Below are 27,798 nucleotides of genomic sequence, written 5' to 3'. Positions count from 1 at the left end.
ATAGCGGGAGACTGTGTGTTGAGCCGGAAGAGATAAGTGAGGTTTTGAATGAGTACTTTTCTTCGGTATTTACGAATGAGAAGGGGTGTATTACTGAAGAGGACGGTGTGAAACAGACTGGTAAGCTCGAGGAAGTGCTCGTTAGGAGGGAAGATGTGTTGGGGTTTTTGAATAACTTGAAGATAGACAAGTCTCCCGGGCCTGACGGGGTATATCCAAGGATGTTATGGGAAGCAAGGGATGAAATTGCAGAGCCGCTGGCAATGATCTTTTCATATTCTCTGTTGACGGGGGTGGTACCAGGTGATTGGAGGGTGGCAAATGTTGTGCCCCTGTTCAAGAAAGGGAATAGGAACAACCCTGGGAATTACAGGCCAGTTAGTCTTACTTCGGTGGTAGGCAAGTTGATGGAAAAGGTGCTGAGGGATAGGATTTCTGAGCATCTGGAAAGACACTGCTTGATTCGGGACAGTCAGCACGGTTTTGTGAGGGGTAGGCCTTGCCTCACAAGCCTGATTGAATTCTTTGAGCAGGTGACCAAGCAAGTGGATGAGGGTAAACCAGTGGATGTGGTGTACATGGATTTTAGTAAGGCATTTGATAAGGTCCCCCATGGTAGACTTATGGAGAAAGTCAGGAGGCATGGGATAGTGGGGAATGTGGCCAGTTGGATTAAGAATTGGCTAACTGATAGAAGGCAGAGAGTGGTCTTAGATGGTAAATACTCAGCCTGGAGCCCAGTTACCAGTGGCGTGCCACAGGGATCAGTTCTGGGTCCTCTCCTGTTTGTGATTTTTATTAACGACTTGGATGAGGAAGTCGAAGGGTGGGTCAGTAAATTTGCAGATGATACAAAGGTTGGTGGAGTTGTGGATACCGAGGAGGGCTATTGTCGTCTGCAAAGGGACTTGGATAGGTTGCAGTGCTGGGCTGAAAAGTGGCAGATGGAGTTTAACCCTGAAAAGTGTGAGGTCGTCCATTTTGGAAGGACAAACACGAATGCAAAATACTGGGTTAACGGTAGGGTTCTTGGGCATGTGGAGGAGCAGAGAGACCTTGGGGTCTATGTGCATAGATCGTTGAAAGTTGCAACTCAAGTGGATAGGGCTGTGAAGAAGGCATATGGGGTGTTAGCGTTCATTAGCAGAGGGATTGAATTTAAGAGCCGTGAGGTGATGATGCAGCTGTACAGGACCTTGGTAAGGCCTCATTTGGAGTACTGTGTGCAGTTCTGGTCGCCTCATTTTAGGAAGGATGTGGAAGCCTTGGAGAGGGTGCAGAGGAGATTTACCAGGATGTTGCCTGGAATGGAGAATAAGTCTTACGAGGAAAGGCTGAACATTCTAGGCCTCTTCTCATTAGAACGGAGAAGGATGAGGGGTGACATGATAGAGGTTTATAAGATGATCAGGGGAATAGATAGGGTAGACAGTCAGAAACTTTTTCCCCGGGTGGAGCAAAGCGTTACAAGGGGTCATAAATTTAAGGTGAAGGGTGGGAGATATAAGGGGGATGTCAGGGGAAGGTTCTTTACCCAGAGAGTGGTCGGGGCATGGAATGCCTTGCCTGGGGAAGTTGTTGAGTCAGAAACTTTAGGGACTTTCAAACGGCTTTTAGATAGGTATATGGATAAAGGAGAATGGTGGGGTATAGATTAAATTGTCCTTGACAGAGGACAAAGGATCGGCACAACATCGTGGGCCGAAGGGCCTGTTCTGTGCTGTATTTTTCTATGTTCTACAAGGAACCAGACTATAAATTACTGGACCTACTTGGTTTCTGGGCCTGTTCAACCTCAGGATGCCATAGATACATAGAATGTAATTTAACTCTTCCTTCGCTGAATATAATTTCCTATTAATATCAGTAAAGTTTTACTGGATTGAATCAATGTCAATATTGTAGTTTCTGGCCTTATCGTGGCCATGCAAATATGAGTTAAAGTCGAGTTAAATCTGGAAAAGTGCACAATACCCATGTCAACATATCAATATGAGCATTTGAATGCTTTCACAGAGATTAGAATTTGTCTTACAGGCTAACAGGAAATAAAACTGTTGCATTGCAAAAGCTGACATAGAGCTATACTTTGGCTTATATTTGAGTGAATCTGTTGTGAAATCAAGTTGAACCTTGACAGGTATCACCCTGTGGTATTACTGTGTCTTTTTTTTTTTAAAGATACATATGTTTACATCTGTTACTCAGTTGTTCATAGAATCATACAATGGTTAAAGCACAGAAGGAGGCCTTTTGGCTCATCATGTCTGTGCCAGCTCTTTAAAAGAGCAACTCACCTCATCCCACACCCCTACCTTTTCCCTGTAGCCCTGCAAATTTTTTCTATTCAGGTGCTTATCCAAGTCTCTTATGAAAGCCACTGTTAAATTTGCCTGTACCACACTCTCAGGCAGTACATTCCTAACCACTCGCTGCATAAAAAAGTTTTTCCTCAGGTCACCATTGCTTCATTTACCAATCACCTTAAGTCAGTGTCCTCTGGTTCTGGATCCTTCAGCCAATGGGAACAGTTTCTCCCCATCTACCCTGTCCAAATCCCTCATGATTGTGAACATCTCTATCAAATTTCCTTTTAATCTTCTCGAAGGAGAGTGGATCCCACTTCTCCAATCTATCGAGGTAACTGAAGTTCCTCATCCCTGGAACCATTCTTGTGCATCTTTTTTGCACCCTTTCGAATGCTTTAACATCCTTCTGAAAGTGTGGCGCCCAGAACCAAACTGGTACAAAAGGTGAAGTCACACGGGATCAGAGGTGAGCTGGCAAGATGGATACAGAACTGGCTCAGTCATAGAAGACAGAGGGTAGCAGTGGAAGGGTGCTTTTCTGAATGGAGGGATGTGACTAGTGGTGTTCTGCAGGGATCAGTGCTGGGACCTTTGCTCTTAGTACTATATATAAATGATTTGGAGGAAAATGTAGCTAGTCTGATTAGTAAGTTTGCGGACGACACAAAGGTTGGTGGAGTTGCGGACAGTGATGAGGATTGTCAGAGGATACAGCAGGATATAGATCGGTTGGAGACTTGGGTGGAGAAATGGCAGATGGAGTTTAATCCGGACAAATGTGAGGTAATGCATTTTGGAAGGTCTAATGCAGGTGGGAAGTATACAGTAAATGGCAGAACCCTTAGGAGTATTGACAAGCAGAGAGATCTGGGCGTGCAGGTCCACAGGTCACTGAAAGTGGCAACGCAGATGGATAAGGTAGTCAAGAAGGCATACGGCATGCTTGCCTTCATTGGTCGGGGCATAGAGTATAAAAATTGGCAAGTCACGCTGCAGCTGTACAGAACTTTAGTTAGGCCACACTTCGAATATTGCGTGCAATTCTGGTCGCCACACGACCAGAAGGACGTGGAGGCTTTGGAGAAGGTACAGAAGAGGTTTACCAGGATGTTGCCTGGTCTGGAGGGCATTAGCTATGAGGAGAGGTTGGATAAACTCGGATTGTTTTCACTGGAACGACGGAGGTGGAGGGGCGACATGATAGAGGTTTACAAAGTTATGAGCGGCATGGACAGAGTGGATAGTCATAAGCTTTTTCCCAGGGTGGAAGAGTCAGTTACTGGGGGACATAGGTTTAAGGTGAGAGGGACAAAGTTTAGAGGGGATGTGCGAGGCAAGTTCTTTACACAGAGGGTGGTGAATGCCTGGAACTTGCTGCCAAGGGAGGTGGTGGAAGCAGGTACGATAGCGACGTTTAAGAGGCATCTTGACAAATACATGAATAGGATGGGAATAGAGGGATATGGTCCCCGGAAGTGCAGAAGGTTTTAGTTTAGGCATCAAGATCGGCGCAGGCTTGGAGGGCCGAATGGCCTGTTCCTGTGCTGTACTGTTCTTTGTTTATCATAACTTCCTTGTTTTTTTCTCTCGGCCCCTATGTATAAAGCCCAGGATCCCACATGCTTTATTAACTGCTTTCTCAACCTGCCCTGCAACTTTCAATGATTTGTGCACATATACTCCAGGTCCCTCTGCCCCTGCACTCCCTTTAGAATTGTACCCTTGAATTTATATTGCCTCTCTTCGTTCTTCCTCCCAAAATGAATCACTTCACACTTTTCTGAATTAAATTTCATCTGCCATTAATCCGCCCATTCCACTATCCTCCTCACAGTTCACAATACTTCCAAGTTTTGTGTCATCCGCTAATTTTGAAATTGTGCCCTGTACACTCAAGTCTCGGTCATTAAATTATCATGAAAAGCAAGGGTTCCAACACCGACCCCTGGGGAACCCCAGTGTACCTCTTCCTCCTGTCCAAAAAACAACCGTTCACAACTACTATTTCCTGTCACTCAGCCAATTTTGTCACTCAGCCAATTTCATATCCATGCTTATAATATGCATTAACCAGCAAATAAAAACATTGTATAGAAGCAAATGACAGTGGTTGGAGTGTACTAAAATGGTTATAGTTCTTCTATTATTTGTACTTACTTCATCCTCATTCAAACACTGTCTTCTTGTGTTGTTGTTATTGTTCACATTGCCTTTATCTATTTGACTTTCGACACTTGCTGTTGAACCTGGCTCCAGTATTTTTATTAGGTTTGCATCTGCCTTTGTATCATTTTCTGTATTAGGTCCATTAACCATGATGTGGTCACTTTGATCATACATAGCAAAACCCAGCGTGTTCTCATTTTCCTCTTCTGACTCCTCCACTGCTGTAAACATCAGGAAAGTATTTCCCTGCTGGCTTAGCACTCTGTTTTCACCATCATAAGTATCCTGAAGCTGAGGTGGCACAAGTACCCCAGTGTCACAGACACTATCTTCTGTGTACCTGAAATCTGCATTACCCATCTGAAACGCATTCCTTTCCACATCATCAATTTGGACCGAAAATTGTTCCAACTCTCTTTGCTGTTTGATGTAGGCACCGTCTATAATAGGGTCTGACAGACACCTGAGGTAGTAATTGGAATTAACTGGTTCACTTTTACCCTTGTTGGCTACTATTGTGCTCTGAGATGGCTCAGTACCGCTATATTTCTGCTCCCCAGATGTGTGTCGACTTGCGGCTTTACAACTGTTCAAGTCTTGTTGGATAGATGCACTACTGCTCTGGAACATTGGATCCCTCACAATTTCTTGTAAGTCATTCTCAGAGTTGCGTCGCCACAAGATATTATGTCGATGTTTACTGTTTTTAAAAAAAAGTAAAAGGTATTACCCACAGGATCAATACCAGTAAATATTGCTTAGTGGTATAATAAATGAGCAAGAAAAATCTTGCATTTATGCAAGATGTTTCACAACCTCAAGTCGTCCCAAACAGTTGTGTAATACAGGAAACATGCAACCAATTTGCACAAGCAAGGTCCCACAATCAGCAATGAAATAATGACCAGATAATCTATTTTAGAGATGTTGGTTGAGGGATAAATATTGGCCAAAAAACTGGCCATGCTCTTCTTTAAACAGTGCCATAGGATCTTTTATGCCCACCTCATCCAAAAGACGGTAGCTCCAACAGTGCAACACTCCCTCAATACTGCACTGAAATATCGGCCTAGATTGTGAACTCAAGTCTCTGGAGTAAGACTTGAACCCACAACCTTCTCTGAGGTGAGAATGCTACCACTAAGAAAAGGTTAACACCTTAAATAGACCATCACTGCTATGCAGGTTCGATTTTTGTTAGGAAGGTAGAAAATCCTATTTGTCTTCAGAGCAGCACTGGCACAAATGTTGTGTAACCTAGACATGCCATGGAGGAAAACAATGTGTTAAATACCAAACAAAAAATGGGGTCGGAGCAAAGTGCATTGATATCCTTCATTTTGGATTGCATGGTTCTCAAAGTTTTAAAAAAATCACAATTAAAGCAAGAGTTTTAACAACAATAAATGGCAATTTAAATGAAGAGTAATAAAATAAGAAGGACGATGGTAAACAGTCTTTTACTACTGGGCCCTGTGTTCAACTTCAGTCCAGACTGACGGGTAAAATTGGTATGGTCAGATACAGTAGAGTTTCTAGTGGGCATGGAGCCATAGAATAAAACTACCTCTAGTTTTGCACTAAATGGCAATATCTCAGACAGGTTATTCGGTGGATGATGTGGTCGATGTAAATGTTGCACTGGTGCAATAAGGGGTACACTTCTGAGGTTGGGCTGAGGTACGTTGTTGGGGCAGAGTAGAAGTAACTTTGCTCTGCAAACGTCCAATGCCCAAGAATAATAATGATGTCGAATGTCGAAGGGAAGATGGTTAGATACTCTCTTATTAGAGATGATCATTGTCTCACACCACACAAATGGCAGGCAATGACCATCTCAACGAAGAATTTAACCATCTCCCCCCTCGACAACACTCAAGAAGCTAGAGACCATTCAGAAAGGCACTCCTTCTGCCACCTTAAACATTCACTCCCTTTACCACCAAAACACAGTGGCAGCAATGTGTATCATCTACAAGATGCACTGCAGCAACTCACTAAGACTCCTTCGGCAGCATCTTCCAAACCCACGACTTCTACCACCTAGAAAAACAAGGCCAGCAGACGCATGGGAACACACGTTCCTTCCAAGCCACACAATGTCCTAACTTGGACCTATATTGCTGCTCCTTCACTGTCGCTGGGTCAAAAACCTGGAACTCACTCACCAACAGTACTGTGGGTGTACCCTGTACCACATGGACTGCAGAGGTTCAAGAAGGTGGATCAACAGCACCTTCTCAAGGGAAATTAGCGATGAGCAATAAATGCTGGCCTTGCCAGTGACGCTCTCATCTCATGAATGAATAAAACAAAAAAAGTGTTCAATGTTGACACTAGTTGACCAAAATAAAGTATTCCATTCCTCAGGAATAATGTGGGGATGAAATGTCTCCTGTCCATTTGATAATGGAAATCCAGTCACAAACAATTGCACTGCATGAAGGGTACAAAAATTTAAAAAAAATTAAAATGTAAAGCTCCTTTTAAGAAGCACAGGTATAGAGAAAAGCAAAATAGCATCTGTTTATAAGCAAAAGGCTTCTGTCTTCTTGTTTTTTTGTCTTTAAGAAGAAGCTTTTTTCCCCACTTAGTCATGTGGCTAACAGGATGGTATAAGGTGAACTCGATAGATCTTGGTCTTTTATCGTCCAGCAATTCCTTTTTTCTCATGTAGCTCTCCAGCAGTGCAATATATTTTGTGCAACTTTCTAGTTTAACACGAGACTGTTTTGTTTACCAATGAAAGCTTCATAACAGCTCAAAACTATTCAGCTACTGCCACAAATAATTATCCAGATGTTACTCTTTATCTCTGACCCATGCTAATTCAAACATACTGGTTAAGCAATGAAACAAAACAATATTGTACTAACAGTCCATGGGAGTTTAACTTCTGCACTAGAAGTGTTTTGCCATTGTCAAAAAGGGATTGTTTAATCATTTTTATTGATGGAACTGTCAAGTCATTGCTAACTCCATTCAAAAATCTTCAGCTTGATTGCCAACTTTATGCAGACTAGTTTCCAAACATTCCAAATCTAGTTGAAATACAAAAGCAAAATACTGCAGGTGCTGGAAATCTGAAATAAAAACAGAAAATACTGAAAATACTCAGGTGAGGCAGCTTCTGTAGAAAGAGAACTAGGTTACAGGTTGATGACCTTTCATCAGAACTGCCTGCCTGACCTACTGAGTATTTCCAGCATTTTCTGTTTTTATCTAGATTAGTTGCTGACTTTTCATTGTTGACAGTTTGAATTCACTGAGGAGAAACTGCAATGCCACCTCACGATGCAATTACAGCACTGCAAGCGTACAGTGGCATGTTCTATTTTAAACATGAATACAAGAATTTACAAGAAATATAAAAACAGGGATAAACACTGCAATTTAAAGATGAGTGAATTACACCCATGCACCCTAGTCCAATTACCACCCTATCCTATAACTCCACTTGGTCTTGCCTCCCTATGTGCACCACCACAGGAGATCCACTGGTATACCCCCAATTGATAAATTTAAGGCAAGGGAAAATAATTTATTTCCACCACCTTACCATTTCTTGCAAATAATGCACATCTGCCCTGCTCACAGATCTTTCATTTCTTTGTATATGGCATGTGAAGGGCAGAGAGACTTAAGTTCAGATCCCCCTTGCTCCTGTCTGCAGCGATGCACCTTAAAGCTTAATAATATTTTACAACATAGTGTCAAATGTGACCGTGTACGAATGATAATGACCAGATTCAGTTTGCTCCAGAAGTAGTTATTTACCTAGCATCTAAAATGCCTTCATATTCTGCCAACTGCCTCATGAATCCTGCATTTGGCTGTGCAACGCTCCGTCTCTCCTTCACATATTTGTAGGCTTTCTCAAGTGACCACCTATATTCTTTCATTGCGTATGCGATAACTGTTGACGCAGACCGGCTAACACCCATTTTGCAATGTACCAGACACTTGGAGTGATTTTTCCTGTACGAAAAGAAAGATTAGAAAGCTAAATAAAGTTGCATAAATACCTTTTCTAAAAAGCAACAGGAAACTTAGAATGGAAGTCAATGTACTGAAAGTGCCTAACAGAAAAGTAACGAGTGACCAGAAGCATTAAATAACATTATATAAGTACTGGGTCCTTTTCTGATCACCAACATGCACTGAAGGCTGGTTCCAGTAATTGTTTGGAGTCTTTATCATCATCTTGCTTAAATTTTTAGGAAATCAGCACAAGATACTAACAGCATTAGTTAAAAATAGAATATAGAAGTACATGAATCTAGAAAAAGCATTTAAAGACCACTTTAGATGTGCCTTCTAATGATCTTCAATTTATTCAGGAGGTACATACCAGAGTCAAAACCTTCAAGAGGCGAAACCATTGAAATTTCTTCTCCACTTCAAAGGCAAGCAAGAACTCGAGGATATTCACATTTACTAACACAATATGGAAGTAAATATGTAATCAGTCCTTACTGGCTGCATTCCACAGAATCCCAAGAAAAATGAGACAACATTCACTGTATAGATATAGGCAATCTAATAGTTAGACTCCAATTATATATGAGATGCAATTGCTCCAGAAAATCTGATAACTGGGACAAACCACAACCACTTAAATGCATTTACAGGTATAAACACTTTGTTGGTTTAACTGGACAAGATAATTGCTTTGTTTAGACAAATTTTATGCATGATCTCCAGCCTACCTCCTCCCCAGCTACAACTCTCCACATTCTATCAGATCTAATATTTACAATTATAACACAAATAAGACATATGGGAAAAATCAAGTTTGCTCAGATGTTGCTTTAAGTGGTTTACGTGGTACTTCCTTGCCTCTATCGATATCTTAGAAATTTAAAACATTAAATTTAGACAAGTCAGAAAATCTTGAGGCAGGAACAATAAAAAAAGAATCCACTCCATAGTTCAGAAATTCTTCATACTATTTTCTCCAGAATTAGTATGAAGTCCATACCCTCCTATATTATGTTCGATCAATAATCTATTGATGGCCTTTTCTGAACACTTAAGCTAAAAGTATTCACTGTACTAAGTGGTAGGTTTGGACTGATGAAGTTATTGCTCCTCAAGCCACAATGAAGAGAAGGTATTCTCATCTAATCATGTAATGGATCTGTTATCATGGTTCCTCAATCAGCTAATGTTATGTTTAAGATTCTGTGGTTACAGTACATAAGAAGTATGAGCAGGAGTAGGCCATTCAGTTCGGTCTGCCATTCAATAAGATCATAGCTGATCTTTTACTTCAAACCCACCTCCCTGCACTATAACCATACTCCATGAATCATAGAATGGTTACAGCACAGGTGGAAGCCATTTGGCCCATTGAGCCCATGCCAGCTCCCTGCAAGAGCAATTGAGCGAGTCTCACCGCCAGCCCTTTCCTCATAGCCCGACAAATCGTTTTCCCTTTAGGTGCCTATCCAATTCCATTTTGATAGCCACAATTAGAACTTAAGAACATAAGAAATAGAAACAGGAGTAGGCCATTCGGCCCCTCAAGCCTCATCAGCGGCGGCTGTCCCTCAATTCAAGGATGACGTCTACTCAAGGTCATGAGTTTCTTCCATGAGTCTTCAGGTGACTGAACAGGCCGATTTTCGACCCGCAGATCTTTGGGCACATGGGGCAGGGCATCCCACGAGGTAGTGGGATCCAAAGTACAGGATTTGCTTCCTTTTCTTTCCTTCTCAGCTGTTGCTCTCCCTGATCATTAAGGCGTTTGGACTCTAAGCATGATGCAGCTGATGGACAGTTTGTCGCCATTTTGAACGATTGGTAGCAAGTTTCTCCCAGTCGTCAATGTCAATGCTGCCACGTTTCAAAAAGAGTTTCAGAGTGTCTTTGAAGCGTTTTCTTTGTCCTCCCCGGAGCACTGGCCATTTGAGAGTTGAGAAAACAGGACCTGGTGGGGAAGACGGTTTTTGGTAATCCGAACAGTGTCTCCAATCCATCAAAGTTGGTTTTGCAGGAGTTTTGGCTGAATGCTGTGGAGCTGGCATCAAGAAGTACACTAGCGTTTGTTCGACGGTCCTCCCATTGAATCCAGAGGATGCAAAAGAGGCAGTACCGATGGAACCTCTTGGGCGCTCGTGTGTCGCTGGTAAAGAGTCCAGGTCTCACTGCAGTACAGGAGTGTGGTAACAACAACTGCTCTGTACACTAGGACTTTTGCTGACTTGCAGAAGTCTTTGTTATCAAACACTTGCTGCCGTAGTTTGTAGAAGGCTGAGCTGGCACAGTTGATCCAGTGTTGGATCTCCTTGTCAATGTTGGCCTTTTGAGAGAGGTGGCTGCAAATGTATGAGAGGTGCTCAACATAGCCCAAAGTCTCTCTTTCAACATATTTGGGAGGTGGAATATTTGGCTGACCAGGTGTGGGTTTATATATGAGTTTTGTTTTGGCAACATTCAAGGACAGGATGAATCTCTTGTATGCTGTTACGGCCAGGTGAGAAGGGGGTTCTCAGGCTCCTCTCTTGCCCTTCCTCTTATTTGACTGCAACAAGGTTTATCCCTTTTAAACAGTGGCTGTGCTTACCACCTCTGAGTGTTTTACCCTTTTCTTTTACTGTGATCTTGAAAAAACTAATCATACAGGTTTTCTTAAGTTTAAAGAAGAGGCAAGTTTATTATACTTAACAATATAACACCAATTTAAAATAATAAAAAAATATGCTACACATTCAAGCATGCATTCACACAAGAATCTCACACACAAATAGATTACAGGAGGTAGAAATAGATTTGGTGGTTGGATTAAAGGCCAGAATAAATGAAACTTAAATAAACAGTCGATGAAGTGGATGATCTGGTCGTACTCCAGCTGAAGCTATATTCTTGAAGTCCTCGGCTGGTCTAAGTGCACTTTGTGGTTGGCTTGCTTTGCTCAGGGTTTTCCTGAAGGCAGACTGGTTGGTGGCTCTCTTCTCCTGGTCTCTGGCTGCAGCAGTCTGTAGGCTTGGAGGGTCCACAGTCACAGACAGTTTTCAAACTTAATGTTTGATGGCAGAGAGCGAGTGGGGAGGGGGGGCAGAGAGCGAGGGGGGGGCAGAGAGCGAGGGGGGGGCAGAGAGCGAGGGGGGGGCAGAGAGCGAGGGGGGGGCAGAGAGCGAGGGGGGGGCAGAGAGCGAGGGGGGGGCAGAGAGCGAGGGGGGGGCAGAGAGCGAGGGGGGGGCAGAGAGCGAGGGGGGGGCAGAGAGCGAGGGGGGGGCAGAGAGCGAGGGGGGGGCAGAGAGCGAGGGGGGGGCAGAGAGCGAGGGGGGGGCAGAGAGCGAGGGGGGGGCAGAGAGCGAGGGGGGGGCAGAGAGCGAGGGGGGGGCAGAGAGCGAGGGGGGGGCAGAGAGCGAGGGGGGGGCAGAGAGCGAGGGGGGGGCAGAGAGCGAGGGGGGGGCAGAGAGCGAAGGGGGGGCAGAGAGCGAGGGGGGGCAGAGAGCGAGGGGGGGCAGAGAGCGAGGGGGGGCAGAGAGCGAGGGGGGGCAGAGAGCGAGGGGGGGCAGAGAGCGAGGGGGGGCAGAGAGCGAGGGGGGGCAGAGAGCGAGGGGGGGCAGAGAGCGAGGGGGGGCAGAGAGCGAGGGGGGGGCAGAGAGCGAGGGGGGGGCAGAGAGCGAGGGGGGGGCAGAGAGCGAGGGGGGGGCAGAGAGCGAGGGGGGGGCAGAGAGCGAGGGGGGGGCAGAGAGCGAGGGGGGGGCAGAGAGCGAGGGGGGGGCAGAGAGCGAGGGGGGGGCAGAGAGCGAGGGGGGGGCAGAGAGCGAGGGGGGGGCAGAGAGCGAGGGGGGGGCAGAGAGCGAGGGGGGGGCAGAGAGCGAGGGGGGGGCAGAGAGCGAGGGGGGGGCAGAGAGCGAGGGGGGGGCAGAGAGCGAGGGGGGGGCAGAGAGCGAGGGGGGGGCAGAGAGCGAGGGGGGGGCAGAGAGCGAGGGGGGGGCAGAGAGCGAGGGGGGGGCAGAGAGCGAGGGGGGGGCAGAGAGCGAGGGGGGGGCAGAGAGCGAGGGGGGGGCAGAGAGCGAGGGGGGGGCAGAGAGCGAGGGGGGGGCAGAGAGCGAGGGGGGGGCAGAGAGCGAGGGGGGGGCAGAGAGCGAGGGGGGGGCAGAGAGCGAGGGGGGGGCAGAGAGCGAGGGGGGGGCAGAGAGCGAGGGGGGGGCAGAGAGCGAGGGGGGGGCAGAGAGCGAGGGGGGGGCAGAGAGCGAGGGGGGGGCAGAGAGCGAGGGGGGGGCAGAGAGCGAGGGGGGGGCAGAGAGCGAGGGGGGGGCGAGAGCGAGGGGGGGGCAGAGAGCGAGGGGGGGGCAGAGAGCGAGGGGGGGGCAGAGAGCGAGGGGGGGGCAGAGAGCGAGGGGGGGGCAGAGAGCGAGGGGGGGGCAGAGAGCGAGGGGGGGGCAGAGAGCGAGGGGGGGGCAGAGAGCGAGGGGGGGGCAGAGAGCGAGGGGGGGGCAGAGAGCGAGGGGGGGGCAGAGAGCGAGGGGGGGGCAGAGAGCGAGGGGGGGGCAGAGAGCGAGGGGGGGGCAGAGAGCGAGGGGGGGGCAGAGAGCGAGGGGGGGGCAGAGAGCGAGGGGGGGTCAGAGAGCGAGGGGGGGTCAGAGAGCGAGGGGGGGGCAGAGAGCGAGGGGGGGGCAGAGAGCGAGGGGGGGGCAGAGAGCGAGGGGGGGGCAGAGAGCGAGGGGGGGGCAGAGAGCGAGGGGGGGGCAGAGAGCGAGGGGGGGGGCAGAGAGCGAGGGGGGGGGCAGAGAGCGAGGGGGGGGCAGAGAGCGAGGGGGGGGCAGAGAGCGAGGGGGGGGCAGAGAGCGAGGGGGGGGCAGAGAGCGAGGGGGGGGCAGAGAGCGAGGGGGGGGCAGAGAGCGAGGGGGGGGCAGAGAGCGAGGGGGGGGCAGAGAGCGAGGGGGGGGCAGAGAGCGAGGGGGGGGCAGAGAGCGAGGGGGGGGCAGAGAGCGAGGGGGGGGCAGAGAGCGAGGGGGGGGCAGAGAGCGAGGGGGGGACAGAGAGCGAGGGGGGGACAGAGAGCGAGGGGGGGACAGAGAGCGAGGGGGGGGCAGAGAGCGAGGGGGGGGCAGAGAGCGAGGGGGGGGCAGAGAGCGAGGGGGGGGCAGAGAGCGAGGGGGGGGCAGAGAGCGAGGGGGGGGCAGAGAGCGAGGGGGGGGCAGAGAGCGAGGGGGGGGGCAGAGAGCGAGGGGGGGGCAGAGAGCGAGGGGGGGCAGAGAGCGAGGGGGGGGCAGAGAGCGAGGGGGGGGCAGAGAGCGAGGGGGGGGCAGAGAGCGAGGGGGGGGCAGAGAGCGAGGGGGGGGCAGAGAGCGAGGGGGGGGCAGAGAGCGAGGGGGGGCAGAGAGCGAGGGGGGGCAGAGAGCGAGGGGGGGCAGAGAGCGAGGGGGGGCAGAGAGCGAGGGGGGGCAGAGAGCGAGGGGGGGGCAGAGAGCGAGGGGGGGGCAGAGAGCGAGGGGGGGGCAGAGAGCGAGGGGGGGGCAGAGAGCGAGGGGGGGGCAGAGAGCGAGGGGGGGCAGAGAGCGAGGGGGGGGCAGAGAGCGAGGGGGGGGCAGAGAGCGAGGGGGGGGCAGAGAGCGAGGGGGGGGCAGAGAGAGGGGAGAGAGAGGGGAGAGAGAGGAGAGAAAAAGAGACAAAAGACAGACACAGAGACAGAGAGAGAGAGTGATAAGCATGTAGCCTTCTCTGCTGCTGCACAGTTACTACCTGTCTCTTGAATGTAACAAAACTCAGTTTTTCAGAGATGAACAGATGGTCACATGGTTCTCTCACTCCCCTTTGTTTTTAATGAAGTCCAATGTCTAAAACCCAAAAACCCCTGCCGAGCGGTGTTCAGTTTAATACCCCTGGAGGGATGTCTCCACTTATAAATACCTCAAGATAGCTTTGAATGTCTCGCCAACGAGTTGGTCTGGATAATCTACTCAGTTAGCCAAAGCATTGTTCTGGCTGAGCTTCTTCTTAGACGTTTGTCTCCAATTCGATCTCTCGGGGATATTTCAGATGCAAGTTGCGGTGGCCATCTTGGCTACTAATTTTTTTTTTAATGTTAACTGTAGGGTTTTTTTTCGATTAAAAGTATAATGTAATGTAATCTTCCAACCGATGAATTAGTATTTCTCATTCAGCACAGTGTTTTTTTGACAATGCAGAATTGAAAAGATCGAGAGCGGCTTGCAAATTCAGTGCAGAGTGAGCAACACTGCAGTCATCTGCAAATTGTAGATCATGTATGTCTATGGCAGTCAGTTTAGTTTTGGCTCAGAAGCAACTGAGATTGAAGAGTTTTCCACCTAGGCGGTATTTAATACTCACACCAGAGGGCAGCTGATTTTTCATGAGGTGAATAGCCACCGTTAGGTAGATTGTAAATAGTATGGGGGCTATCACACAGCCTCACTTGACCCCAGTCTGGATTTTGAAGGCATCATTCCACAAGATCATGGCTGATGTTATCTGATTGTGGCCTTAACTCCACTTTCCTGCATGCTCCCCATAACCCTCGATACTCTTGTACATCAAAAATCTGTCCAACTCAGCCTTGAATATATTCAATGACCCAGCCTCCACTGCTCTCTGGGGACGAGAATTCCAAAGATTAACTACCATCAGAAGAAATTCCTCCTCATCTTCATCTTAAAAGGGAGACCCCTTATTTTGAAACTGTGCCCCTCCCAGTTCTGGAATCCTCCATGAGGGGAAACATCCTCTCAGAATCTACCCTGTTAAGCCCCCTCAGAATCCTATATGTTTCAATAAGATCACCTCTCATTCTTCTAAACTCCAATGAGTATAGGCCCAACCCACTTAACCATTCCTCATAAGGCAACCCTTTCATCCCAGGAATCAGCCTAGTGAACCTTCTCTGAACTGCTTCCAATGCAAGTATATCCCTCCTTAAATAAGGAGGCCAAAAATATATGCAGGGCGGCGCAGTGGTTAGCACCGCAGCCTCACAGCTCCAGCGACCCGGGTTCGGTTCTGGGTACTGCCTGTGTGGAGTTTGCAAGTTCTCCCTGTGACCGTATGGGTTTCCTCCGGGTGCTCCGGTTTCCTCCCACATGCCAAAGACTTGCGGACTGATAGGTAAATTGGCCATTGTAAATTGCCCCTGGTGTAGGTAAGTGGTAGGAGAATTTGAGGGAAGGTGGGGATGGGAGAGGGAAATGGGATTAATATAAATGGGTGGTTGATGGTCGGCGTGGACTAGGTGGGCCGAAGGGCCTGTTTCGGTGCTGTATCTCTCTATGACTCTACTCTCGGTGTGGTCTCACCAATGCCCTGTACAGTTGGAGCAAGACTTCCCTTTTATTAGATTAGATTAGATTAGAGATACAGCACTGAAACAGGCCCTTCGGCCCACCGAGTCTGTGCCGAACATCAACCACCCATTTATACTAATCCTACACTAATCCCATATTCCTACCAAACATCCCCACCTGTCCCTATATTTCCCTACCACCTACCTATACTAGTGACAATTTATAATGGCCAATTTACCTATCAACCTGCAAGTCTTTTGGCTTGTGGGAGGAAACCGGAGCACCCGGAGAAAACCCACGCAGACACAGGGAGAACTTGCAAACTCCACACAGGCAGTACCCGGAATCGAACCCGGGTCCCTGGAGCTGTGAGGCTGCGGTGCTAACCACTGCGCCACTGTGCCGCCCTTCCTCTTATGCTCCTTCCTCTTTGCAATAAATGCCAACATTCCATTTGCCTTCATAATTACTTGCTGTACCTACACTAACTTTTTGTGCTTCTTGTACAAGGACATCCAGATCCCTCTGTACCACAGCATTCTGCAGTCTCTCTCCATGTAAATAATATTCTGCTTTTCTATTCTTCCTGCCAAAGTGGACAACCTTCATTTTTCTACATTACACCCCTTCAGCCAAATTTCTGCCCATCTATATCTCTTCGCAGACCCTCTGTGTTCTCACAAATTGCTTTCCTACCTATCTTGGTATCGTCTGCAAATCTGGTCGCAATACATTCCGTCCCTTAATGCAAGTCATTAATGTAGATCTTAAGTAGTTGAGGCCCAGCACTAATCCCAGTAGCACTCCATTAGTTACAATTTGCCAACCTGAAAATGCTCCATTTATCCTGACTCTGTTTCCTGTTAGTTGGCTAATTCTCTATCCATGCTCATATATTAGCCCAACAGCATGAGCTCTTATCTTATGTAGATAATTGAAACTGCCTCCACCACCCATTCTAGATCGTAACCGCTCGGTGTGTAAAAATGTTTTTCCGCATGTCGCCTATGGTTCTTTTGCCAATCACCTTAAATCTGTGTCCTCTGGTTCTTGACTTTTCCGCCAATCGGAACAATTTCTCCCCATCTACTCTGTCTAGACCCCTCATTGATTTTGCACACGCCCATCAAATCTCCTCTCAACCTTCTCTTGTCTAAGGAGAACAGCCCCAGCTTCCCCAATCTTTCCATGAAACTGAAGTCTCTCATCCCTGGAACCATTCTCGTAAATCGTTTCTGCATCCTCTTTAAAGCCTTCACATACTTCCTAAAGTGTGGTACCCAGAATTGGACACAATATTCCAGTTGAGGCTGAACCAGTATATTATAAAACGTTCATCATAACTTTCTTGCTTTTGAACTCTATGCCTGGATTGATTCCCTTCTTATTTAAAAATCTATCGACCTTGGTCTCGAATATACTCAACTACTGAGCATTCACAGACCTCTGGGGTACAGAATTCCAAAGATTCACAACCCTTTGAGCGAAAAAATTTCTCATCTCAGTCCTAAATGGCCAATCCCTTATTTTGAGGCTGTGGCACCTTGTTCTGGACTCACCAGCCAGGGAACCATCCTCCCAGCCTTGAACTTGTCAAGCCTCTTTAGAACTTTATACATTTCAATGAGATCACTTCTCATTCTTCTCAACTGCAGGGAATGTAGGCCTAGTCTACTCACTCAGTCACTCCTTGTCGGATAATCCCCCCAACCCCATCCCAGGAATTAGTCTAGAGAACCTTTGTTGCACTTCTTCTAAGGCATATTCTTCCTTAGATAAGCAGACCAAAACTGTACACAATATTCCAGGTGTAGTCTTACCAAGGCCCTACATAATTGCAGCAAGACTTCTTTACTGTTTTGTTCCTATCCTTTATTAGTAAAGGCCAGCATACTATTTGCTTTCCAAATTGCTTGCTGTTCCTGAACGTTAATTTTGTGACTTGTATACAAGGACACCCAGTTCTCTCTGAATACCACCATTTCCTGGTCTCTAACTATTTAAAAATATTATTTTCTATTTTTCCTTTCAAAGTGGATAACTTTACAATTCTCCACACTAGATTCCATCTGCCACATTCTTGCCCACTCGCCTAACCTATCTAAATCCCTTTGCAGCCTCCTCACAACGAACTTTCTCACCTAGCTTTGGATCATCAAACTTGGGTACATTACATGTAGTCCCCTAATCCAAGTCATTGATTTAGATTGTAAATAGATGAGGTCCCAGCACTGGTCCTTGCAGTACCCAAATATGTTCAGCCTTTCAACCCAAAAATGACTTTTATTTTTACTCTCTCTTTTCTGTCTATTACCTAATCCTCAATCTATGCAAATATATTACTCCCTATAATGACCCCATGAGCCCTAATTTTGTGCAATAACATCTTGTGTGGCACATTATTGAATACTTTTTGAAAATCCAAATACACTACATCCACAGGTTCCCCCTTGAATACCCTGCTAGTTACATCCTCAAAAAACTCAGATTTGTCAAAGATGATTTCCCTTTCATAGATCCGTGTTGACTCTGCTTAATCATATGATTTTCTAAGTGCCTTGTTACCACGTCCCTCAACAGATTCCAGCATTTTTACTACTACTGATGTCAAGCTAATTGACTTATAATTCCCATTTTTTGTCTCCCTCCTTTCTTGAATAGCAGGGTTATGTTTGTTCCCTTGCAATCTATAAGGACCATTCTAAAATCTAAGGAAATCTCGAAGATCAAAACCAATGCATTTACTATCTCTTTAGCAACCTCTATTACAACCCTGGATGGATAGGAGAATCGAATGGCAGTTAATATAAATGGGAACCCAAAAATCTTCTACTGGCATGAAAATAGTAAGTGGGGTTGGGTCTATTAGGGGCAAAAAGGGTGGCACAGGGCAAGGCTAAAGTCCATAATGAGTACTTTGTATCGATGTTTACTAAGGGAGAGGATGCTGACAAAATATCGGAAGGAGCGGAGATGGTAGAGGTAATGGGTGGGATGAAAATTGATAGCCAGCTTGTACTGGAAAGGCTGGCTATGCTTAGAGTGGATAAACTGCCTGGTCTGGATGGGTTGCATCCCAGGTTGCTAAAGGAAGTGGGGGTAGAGATAACAGAAGGGCTTGCCATAATCTTCCCTATATACGGGGAGGTGCCAGAGGATTGGAGTGCTGCAATGTGACACCCTTGCTCAAGAAAGGGTGCAAGGACATTCCTAGTAACAACAGGAATTTATTACAGATAAGCGTGAAGTGATGCATTTTGGCAGAAGGGTTAGGGTGAGGCAATATAGATGAATGGCACAATTCTAAAGAGTGTGCAGGGACAGAGGGACCTGAGGGTTCATGTGCATAGATCTTTGAAGGTGGCAGGACATATGGAGAGAGTAGCAGAGGGGCTTCATAGAGGTATTGAGTACAAAAGCGGCAAAGTTATGCTAAACGTGTAAAAAGCTCTGGTTAGGCCACAGCTAGAGTACTGCATCCAATTCTAGTCACCACACTTTAGGAAGGATGTGAGGGTGCAGAGGAGATTTACTAGAATGGTTCCAGGGATCAGGGATTTTAGCTACAAGGTTCGGTTGGAGAGGCTGGGGTTGTCGTCCTTGGAGTAAAGGAGATTGAGGGGAGATTTGATAGAGGTGTACAAGATTATGACAGGTTTAGATAAGGTAAACAAAGAAACAAAGAACGTCTATTCCCATTAGGATTGCAGAATGCAGATTTAAGGTTTTGTGCAAAAGATGCAGGGGGATGTGAGAAGAACTTTTGTGACGCAGCAAGTGGTAATGACCTGGAACTTGCTGCCTACGAAAGTGGTGGAAACGATCAACAATTTGAAACAAAAATGGATCTGCACTTCAGGGAAATAAACTTGCAAGACTACAGGGATTCAGCGGGGGACGGGGGCTGGCTGGGCTGCTCTACAGGGAGCCAGCACAGACTTGATGTGAATAGCCTCCTTCTGTGCCAAAAATAACATGTGGGTCATCAGATCCAGGGGATCTGTCAGTTTTTAATCACATTAATTTCTCCAGTACTATTTCTTCACTAATTTTTTTTCTCACTAGACACTTGGTTCTCCACTATTTCCAGAATGTTTTATGTCTTCTACCGTGAAGGCAGGTACGAAGTGTTGGTTTAATGTCTCTGCCATTTCCTTATTCCTCATTATAAACTCTCCTGTCTGCCTGTAAAGGATCCACGTTTACTTTTGCTAATCTCGTCCTTTTCACATGCTTGTAGAAACTCTTACAATCAGTTTTATATCTCTTGCTAGTTTACTCTATTATATTTTATCTCTAGCAATTTCTTGGTCATCCCTTGCTGAATTCTAAAATACTCTCAATTCTCAGGCTCACTACTCTTTTTGGCAACATCAGCCTCCTCCTTTAATCTAATACTATCTTTAACTCCTCTTGTTAGCCATGGATGGACTACTTTTCCCGTGCGCTTTTTAATTCTCTGCACTAGATCACTGATGGGTTCTGAATTAGCTTTAGCACACAGAACAGCAATTCATGTGTTCACTAGATATTTTGACCCTGGTGGTTCAGCTAATATAACCAAATTATCATTTTGCCATCATGGAAAATTTGCTTACAAGCAGAATGTTCCTCTACCTACTTGGCTTTTGTTATGAAGTTATATGTGTCATTCCAGTATGCCAGTAGGTCTGTAGCATCCTCATCAAACACCCGTACATTGTGATAGCAGAACAATCCCGGAAAGAAGTTATCTATTTCTCTGGTTACATTTAAGATGTACTCAACACTGTAAAAGACAAGAAAAATTGTCTTGAAACTTTTTGTTTTGAAAAAAGGTCTTAATGAAGGACCACGCACTAAAATGAATGTGCTTAGTACGCACAGAATAAAAAGCAAGGTTGCAACTACATGTTTAAAAATACTGGTTCCTTGTCCTGACAAATGATCAGTTTTTCTGAATTGGAAATGTAAAATATAAAGTCACCACCCAGTGTAGTACTCAGAAAAATTACAACCTTCTGTGCCTCATGGACTAAGTTAATTAATCTCAACTGGAGCAACTGCTTGGAGTCCTATATTTGACCTTAAACACCCTCTACTAGAGAGGAAAGAAAAAAATCGAGTTCCCACAAAGAGTGTCTGAGTATACATATATGATGGTGCGACCCATCATACTTTTCATGGTCAAACAATCCGAGTCACTCATTTTCTGGTCTCACCTATGAAGATCACTTGAACAAATGTAAAGGTCATGATATCCCATATTGGTAAGATGTGTAGCATCTATCGTGCCACTGATTCCCCTTCGCCCTTGTAATGTCAGTTGACAGAAGGATACTTAGTTTTGAATTGACAGTGGTAATGAAAAAAGTGAAATATTAAAAACATACTGTATTAATTATTTTGACCTTACCCTGTACTCTGAAGCTCTTCCAAGTTTGAAGCATTCCACTCCGAACCCTAAAACAGCAATGAATACAATCATTCTCTGGTGTACAAGAATTATTTTCCAGATTGGAAAATTGGCCTTTAAATGTTTTAAATTTCTCTATGCCAATCACACTGTTACTCTGCAGTTGCAGTAAAAATACCAAAAGACTCTAATGTAGTTATGGCACTGGTAGGATTTAAATACGCTATTTTAGAAACATTTGTGGGTTATAGGTAATTCAAACAGAGCCAGGGTCAGTGTAACATTATGGTTACAATATTTAAAAGGAAATACATAGATATTCCTTATTACAAAAGCTGTAGATTAGACGTCCGATTACACAAATGGGTGTTGCTAGTGAAGCACGGTAATTTCTGACTGGGAAATTGTGGGAATGCAATTTCTTGACCTGTGCTATTCCTCACTGGGAGTACCTGATCCCGGAATCAGTCCTAAGCTTTCCTCCCATTTAATTTTCTTGGATCACCAACCTAACTATCAAGACACTAAAAGGTACAAATGGGTATTTGCTTGTTTGAATTTTTCCTTGAATGAAGCCACCATCATGACTGATCAACACAGAGCATGTCCATTACATCATTACAAGCTGGTAATTAATATCCAAACGCACAAATTTAGAGATCACATATAAAATAATTCACAGGTCCAAGAGTTCTCAGTTGATGATATTTGAGCTCCTCCTTGTGGCAACTTTTCCCCCCACCGTGATCAGCTGTGGAAAATGTTAGCATGCTACTCTTGAAAAAGTTAGCTTCAGGGTTTAAAAGGCAGACCCCTTTTGCTTTGTTCAGTAACTGGCAAGTAACTAGGCAAATGACTTTCTCCAAGGTGTTGCAAATTCCTGCTAGAGAGGTATGAAATAGGTGCAGGTCTGTTCTCTCAAAACCAATTTCGCTTGGTTCCATGTGGGGAAGCACTTCATCTCTGTCATCTTGCCCAGGTGAGATGGGTAACTTCAGTGTCCTTCAACATTATGATGCCGTAAGCCTTCCCTACTTGCAGGCCACTGATCAGTCACATTTGAGATTTTCTGCACACTATTAATTATCCAATATAATTACCCACATAGTGAAATCTACCTGCAACAATTATTAAAGATTCAGAACAGGGCTTGCCTTAAAACCTCTGCTCACACCACCAAAATTTAGTCCCAAAAGATTAACTTTGCAAAATTATATATTTCACTCTAAACTTCTGAACACATCACATTTCTGACTCGCATACTTGAGTCTCTGGGATTACTGGGATATCAAGCCTCCACATTTAATTTAAACATATCACAAATTCTTCTTTGGCCTCCTTATCTCGAGAGACAATGGGTAAGTGCCTGGAGGTGATCAGTGATGTGTGGAGCAGCGCCTGGAGTGGCTATAAAGGCCAATTCTAGAGTGACAGGCTCTTCCACAGGTGCTGCAGAAAAATTTGATTGTCAGGGCTGTTACACAGTTGGCTCTTCCCTTGCGCCTCTGTCTTTTTTCCTGCCAACTGCTAAGTCTCTGACACGCCACACTTTAGCCCCGCCTTTATGGCTGTCCGCCAGCTCTGGCGAACGCTGGCAACTGACTCCCATGACTTGTGATCAATGTCACAGGATTTCATGTCGCGTTTGCAGACGTCTTTAAAGCGGAGACATGGACGGCCGATGGGTCTGATACCAGTGGTGAGCTCGCTGTACAATGTGTCTTTGGGGATCCTGCCATCTTCCATGCGGCTCACATGGCCAAACCACCTCAAGCACCGCTGACTCAGTAGTGTGTATAAGCTGGGGATGTTGGCCACCTCGAGGACTTCTGTGTTAGATTAGAGAAATACAGCACTGAAACAGGCCCTTCGGCCCACCGAGTCTGTGCCGAACATCAACCACCCATTTATACTAATCCTACACTAATCCCATATTCCTACCAAACATCCCCACCTGTCCCTATATTTCCCTACCACCTACCTATACTAGTGACAATTTATAATGGCCAATTTACCTATCAACCTGCAAGTCTTTTGGCTTGCGGGAGGAAACCGGAGCACCCGGAGAAAACCCACGCAGACACAGGGAGAACTTGCAAACTCCACACAGGCAGTACCCGGAATCGAACCCGGGTCCCTGGAGCTGTGAGGCTGCGGTGCTAACCACTGCGCCACTGTGCCGCCCGTGTTGGAGATACGGTCCTGCCACCTGATGCCAAGTATTCTCCAGAGGCAGCGAAGATGGAATGAATTGAGACGTCGCTCTTGGCTGACATACATTGTCCAGGCCTCGCTGCCATAGAGCAAGGTACTGAGGACACAGGCCTGATACACTCGGACTTTTGTGTTCCGTGTCAGTGCGCCATTTTCCCACACTCTCTTGGCCAGTCTGGACATAGCAGTGGAAGCCTTTCCCATGCGCTTGTTGATTTCTGCATTGAGAGACAGGTTACTGGTGATAGTTGAGCCTAGGTAGGTGAACTCTTGAACCACTTCCAGAGCGTGGTCGCCAATATTGATGGATGGAGCATTTCCGACGTCCTGCCCCATGATGTTCATTTTCTTTGAGGCTGATGGTTCGGCCAAATTCATTGCAGGCAGCCGCAAACCTGTCGCTGAGACTCTGCAGGCACACTTCAGTGTGAGATGTTAAAGCAGCATCGTCAGCAAAGAGGAATTCCCTGATGAGGACTTTCCGTACTTTGGACTTCGCTCTTAGACGGGCAAGGTTGAACAACCTGCCCCCTGATCTTGTGTGGAGGAAAATTCCTTCTTCCGAGGACTTGAACGCATGTGAAAGCAGCAGGGAGAAGAAAATCCCTAAAAGTGTGGGTGCGAGAACACAGCCCTGTTTCACGCCACTCAGGATAGGAAAGGGGTCTGATGAGGAGCCACCATGTTGAATTGTGCCTTTCATATTGTCATGGAATGAGATGATACTTAGTAGCTTTGGTGGGCATCCAATCTTCTCTAGTAGTCTGAAGAGACCACGTCTGCTGACGAGGTCAAAGGCTTTGGTGAGATCAATGAAAGCAATGTAGAGGGGCATCTATTGTTCGCGGCATTTCTCAAATTAATTAGCACATATTGCACAACAGTTATTTATAGGAAACTATTAGGTCACAGATGTATTCTATCAACTAAGCCCACATAATTTACCTGCAAAAATACACAGCCATTATTGTGCTTCAGACAGACAAGAAAATGTTTATTGACATAATTTGGTTTTACTGAATACTGAAAAATTGGGTAGATTAATGCAGGCTGTTGCTGTTTAGACAAACTGCAGAAGTTAACTGATACCTAACTGCTCCAACACCTTTCCTGGTATTTCAAAACAAACTTTTAATGTAACACTATAGGCTGAATTTTGTTTACCTGCCACTGTGCGAAAAAATGGCGGCCCGCACGCAGCCATGATCTTGCGTGCAGTGGATTTAAATATGCAGGCTGGGCCAGGCCGCGCTCCCCCCACCCCCCCTCCAAATCATGTGGCGGGGCAGCCTCAGTGACGCTGTGAACGGCAGCAGCTGCCTCTGCGCAGGTACTGGTGCCATTTTTAAAGGGCTGCCAAACCTGCCCAGAGACTGCAGAGTTGAACCCCGTACCCCCACTACACCGCAAATAACTGTCAGCCCCGTTTCATCCCGCCCCAAACACTTAGATTGCAGGGTTGACCTCTCCCCCAATAACTGGACGAAGTGGAGAGGTCACCCTTTCTGCACCCCTCCCCCACCCACACTAAAAATCCTAAATATCCCCTTCCCCACCTTGGTGGTGCCAGCTTTCCCTGGACAGGAAAGTGAAAGTATGTGAGTGCTGTCCATCACATGGAAGATCCTGAACTGCAGGTAAGATAGCAGAGAATTGCATTTAAATGTATTCATGTCCTTTATTTAATTATTTAAAAAGTCAGGTCCCATTGCCGAGCAGCAGGGGGTTGCCACCACCAGTAAGATAGGACCCACCAATCACAGCATCAGGCTACATGGCGGCCCGTTGCCGCTCCCATCTTCCGGCCACCACCTCGCTCACAGAGCCTGACATCAGGAACTGAACAAAATTCTGCCCCACGTGTGCAAGATCAGTTGGCACCAGCAACTATCGTGTACAAATGCACTAAATGATAATGAACAAGTAATTTATGTGCAGGACTCTATTTCCTTAAGGCATGAGTGTGAGTTTTCAATGATGGATTCACTCCACTTTTCCTACAGACAGCACCTGAGCCCATTTGATGCCTTCCCACTGACAGAAAGTTACCAACTGGGAATTGTGGGCAGACTTTGTCCTCTGTCCCTGATTATATGTGGAAGCTTATTTGCTCAAGATAGCTGTTATTCCCTTCTGCATTGGGATTCCAATAGATGTTGCAATTATTTGCAGTCAATTTTTTTTGTCAACTCTTCTTTGCAATTCTGCTGGAGGTACCAAATTATACAGAGTCTGATTCACGTGATATTAGATCATAGGAGTGGATCACAGCAAAGCCTGATCATATCCTCACCCAACATTCATACACCAGCAACAGTTGCTGGATAATGATCAGGAGAGGGAACCTTGGCTGAAAATGCAACTATCCTCCCCACCTGGCTGTACTTTCCAACCACATTCTCCACCTAAATCAATGCAGTGATGTTGCACCTATCAGCAAGTCATACTTGGCTATCTACTCCACTAGTAGCTTCTGCTGCTTCAAGTTGTCGTTCATCCTTCTTCCTTCTCCTTGAAAATTCTCATTGTCCACAGCCCCGCCAAGCCCCTGAGTTTCTTCCAGAGATGTGCATTCCATTCTCAGCTTGAACACTGAGTGACTCTTCATCCTTGATGATTTCAATCACCATCTCACCTCTCCTCACGGGAGAGAAAATTACATATATCTTGTGGAAGAGGCTTCAATAGAAGTGGTCATGTACAATCAATATACCATTCTACTAGAAAACTACTAAAATGTCAATAACCTAAAGAGTAACGAGCTGAATTACACTATAAACAAGCTAACTGTCAGCTGATCTGGAAGAAATATCTTGTCTTATCAGGTCCTTACGATGTCCCAATGTACTTTATAGCTAATTAATCACTTTTGTAATGTAGTCACTGTTATATCAGCAAATGCACCAGTAAATTTCTACAGACTAATCTCCAACAAATAGAAAATTTGATGAGTGACTGGTTGATTTTATTTTGGTTATGTTTGTTTCAGAAAGGAATAGTTTTGGCCCACCATTGTCAGCTGTGCATTCAACCCCATGCTCTGGTATTCCCTTCCTCAAGCCCTCTGCCTTCTTTAAGGATTCTTTGCCTCAGAGTTCATTGCTTTGATTATGCCTCTGTCAAGCATCTTGGGACATTTTTCTACATTAAAGGAAGATGCAAATTGTTAATCTTCCACACCTCAGGCCAGGGAGCCAAAATCTACTATAGCTTTGACTATTGCTCTGGGTGGGAATAGCTAGCTCAGCACAGGTCCAGAATCATAAGTTCCGTTCAGCTTGGTTACATGTCGTCTTTACCACTGACTCATGAGGGAAGTCCATGCCATCATACGATGAGAACATTTCCAAGTTGTATTCATTGCTGCCACACTCTGGAGTTTGTTAAAAGGAAAATGACAACTTTATATAGTACCTTGTCAGATGTTTCAAATGTAAGAAAGGGTTTTACAGATAACAAAGAACTATTAATGTATAGAAAAATGGTGCTGACAATTTGAATGCAAGATCTCAAACAGCAATGAAATGAATATCCAATTCTGCTTTTGATATTGTTACGAGAGAATTGTTGGCCAGGACACAGAATTCCTTACTCTTTTTTTCCAATACGGCTATGTGTCAGTACATATTGTTACGACCAGGTGAGAAAGAGGCCTCGGGTTCCCTTTCAGCCTTCACCTGGTCTTACTGTAACAGGGTTTAATTTTTAACACACCGTGTTTTAGCTCCCCCTTGGTAAATCCTTGTTCACCGCTTTCCAATTATAAGGCAAAGAAACCAGCACAAGCAGGTTTTCTTAGGTTTAAAGAAGAAAAGTTGAATTTATTAAACTTGAACTTAAACTCTAATTCAGTTGACGCCTACGGATACACAAAGCGCCCTCACTAGCATGCATACACGATACACACATGCAAACAGAGACAGGAAAGAGCAGAAGAAAAATACAGTGGAAAAGTTTGAGGCAATATCTGAAGAGTTTTTAAATAAAAACTAGAAATGCTGGAAATACTCAGCAGGTCTGGCAGCATCTGTGGAAAGAGAAGCAGAGTTAACATTTCAGGTCAGTGACCCTTCTTCAGAACTGACAAATGTTCTAACATTTTACATTTCTAAGCAAGTAAAGTGGGGGTGGGGCAAGAGATAACAAAGGAGAAGGTGCAAATAGGACAAGGTCACAGAATAGCTGACCAGAAGGTCGTGGAGCAAAGGCAAACAATATGTTAATGGTGTGTTGAAAGACAAAGCATTAGTACAGATAGGGTGTTAATGGACTGAAAATTGAACAGCCGCAAGCACAAACATGAAAAAAAACAGTGGGTAAACAAACTGAACAAAATAAGATTTCCACCCCCATCAGCCTCCATATCCAAAGGATCATCCTACGCCATTTCCGCCACCTCCAGCGTGATGTCACTACCAAACGCATCTTCCCCTCTCTTCCCCCGTCAGCATTCCGA

General features: G+C 45.8%; 1 protein-coding gene across 2 annotated transcripts in view; it reads right to left on the bottom strand.

Moving 5' to 3' along the window:
• The window catches only part of LOC137382609 (protein phosphatase Slingshot homolog 1-like), a 145,197-nt gene that overhangs the window by 29,916 nt on the left and 87,483 nt on the right, over positions 1–27,798 (bottom strand). Inside the window, exons 11-14 of one of the 2 annotated variants that reach the window (XM_068054779.1) lie at positions 21,129–21,175; positions 20,355–20,501; positions 8,253–8,453; positions 4,467–5,175 (exon numbers count right to left, since the gene is read on the bottom strand). In XM_068054779.1, coding sequence (XP_067910880.1) covers positions 4,467–5,175; positions 8,253–8,453; positions 20,355–20,501; positions 21,129–21,175 — 1,104 coding nt within the window. The remainder of the gene's footprint in view (positions 1–4,466; positions 5,176–8,252; positions 8,454–20,354; positions 20,502–21,128; positions 21,176–27,798) is intronic. The other variant, XM_068054780.1, reaches the window with a different exon arrangement.

The sequence above is a fragment of the Heterodontus francisci genome, chromosome 23 (assembly GCF_036365525.1).
Source record: "Heterodontus francisci isolate sHetFra1 chromosome 23, sHetFra1.hap1, whole genome shotgun sequence".
NCBI lineage: Eukaryota > Metazoa > Chordata > Chondrichthyes > Heterodontiformes > Heterodontidae > Heterodontus > Heterodontus francisci.
The sequence above is the reverse complement of the archived record's forward strand: the minus strand, read 5'-3'. Positions and strand labels throughout refer to the sequence as shown.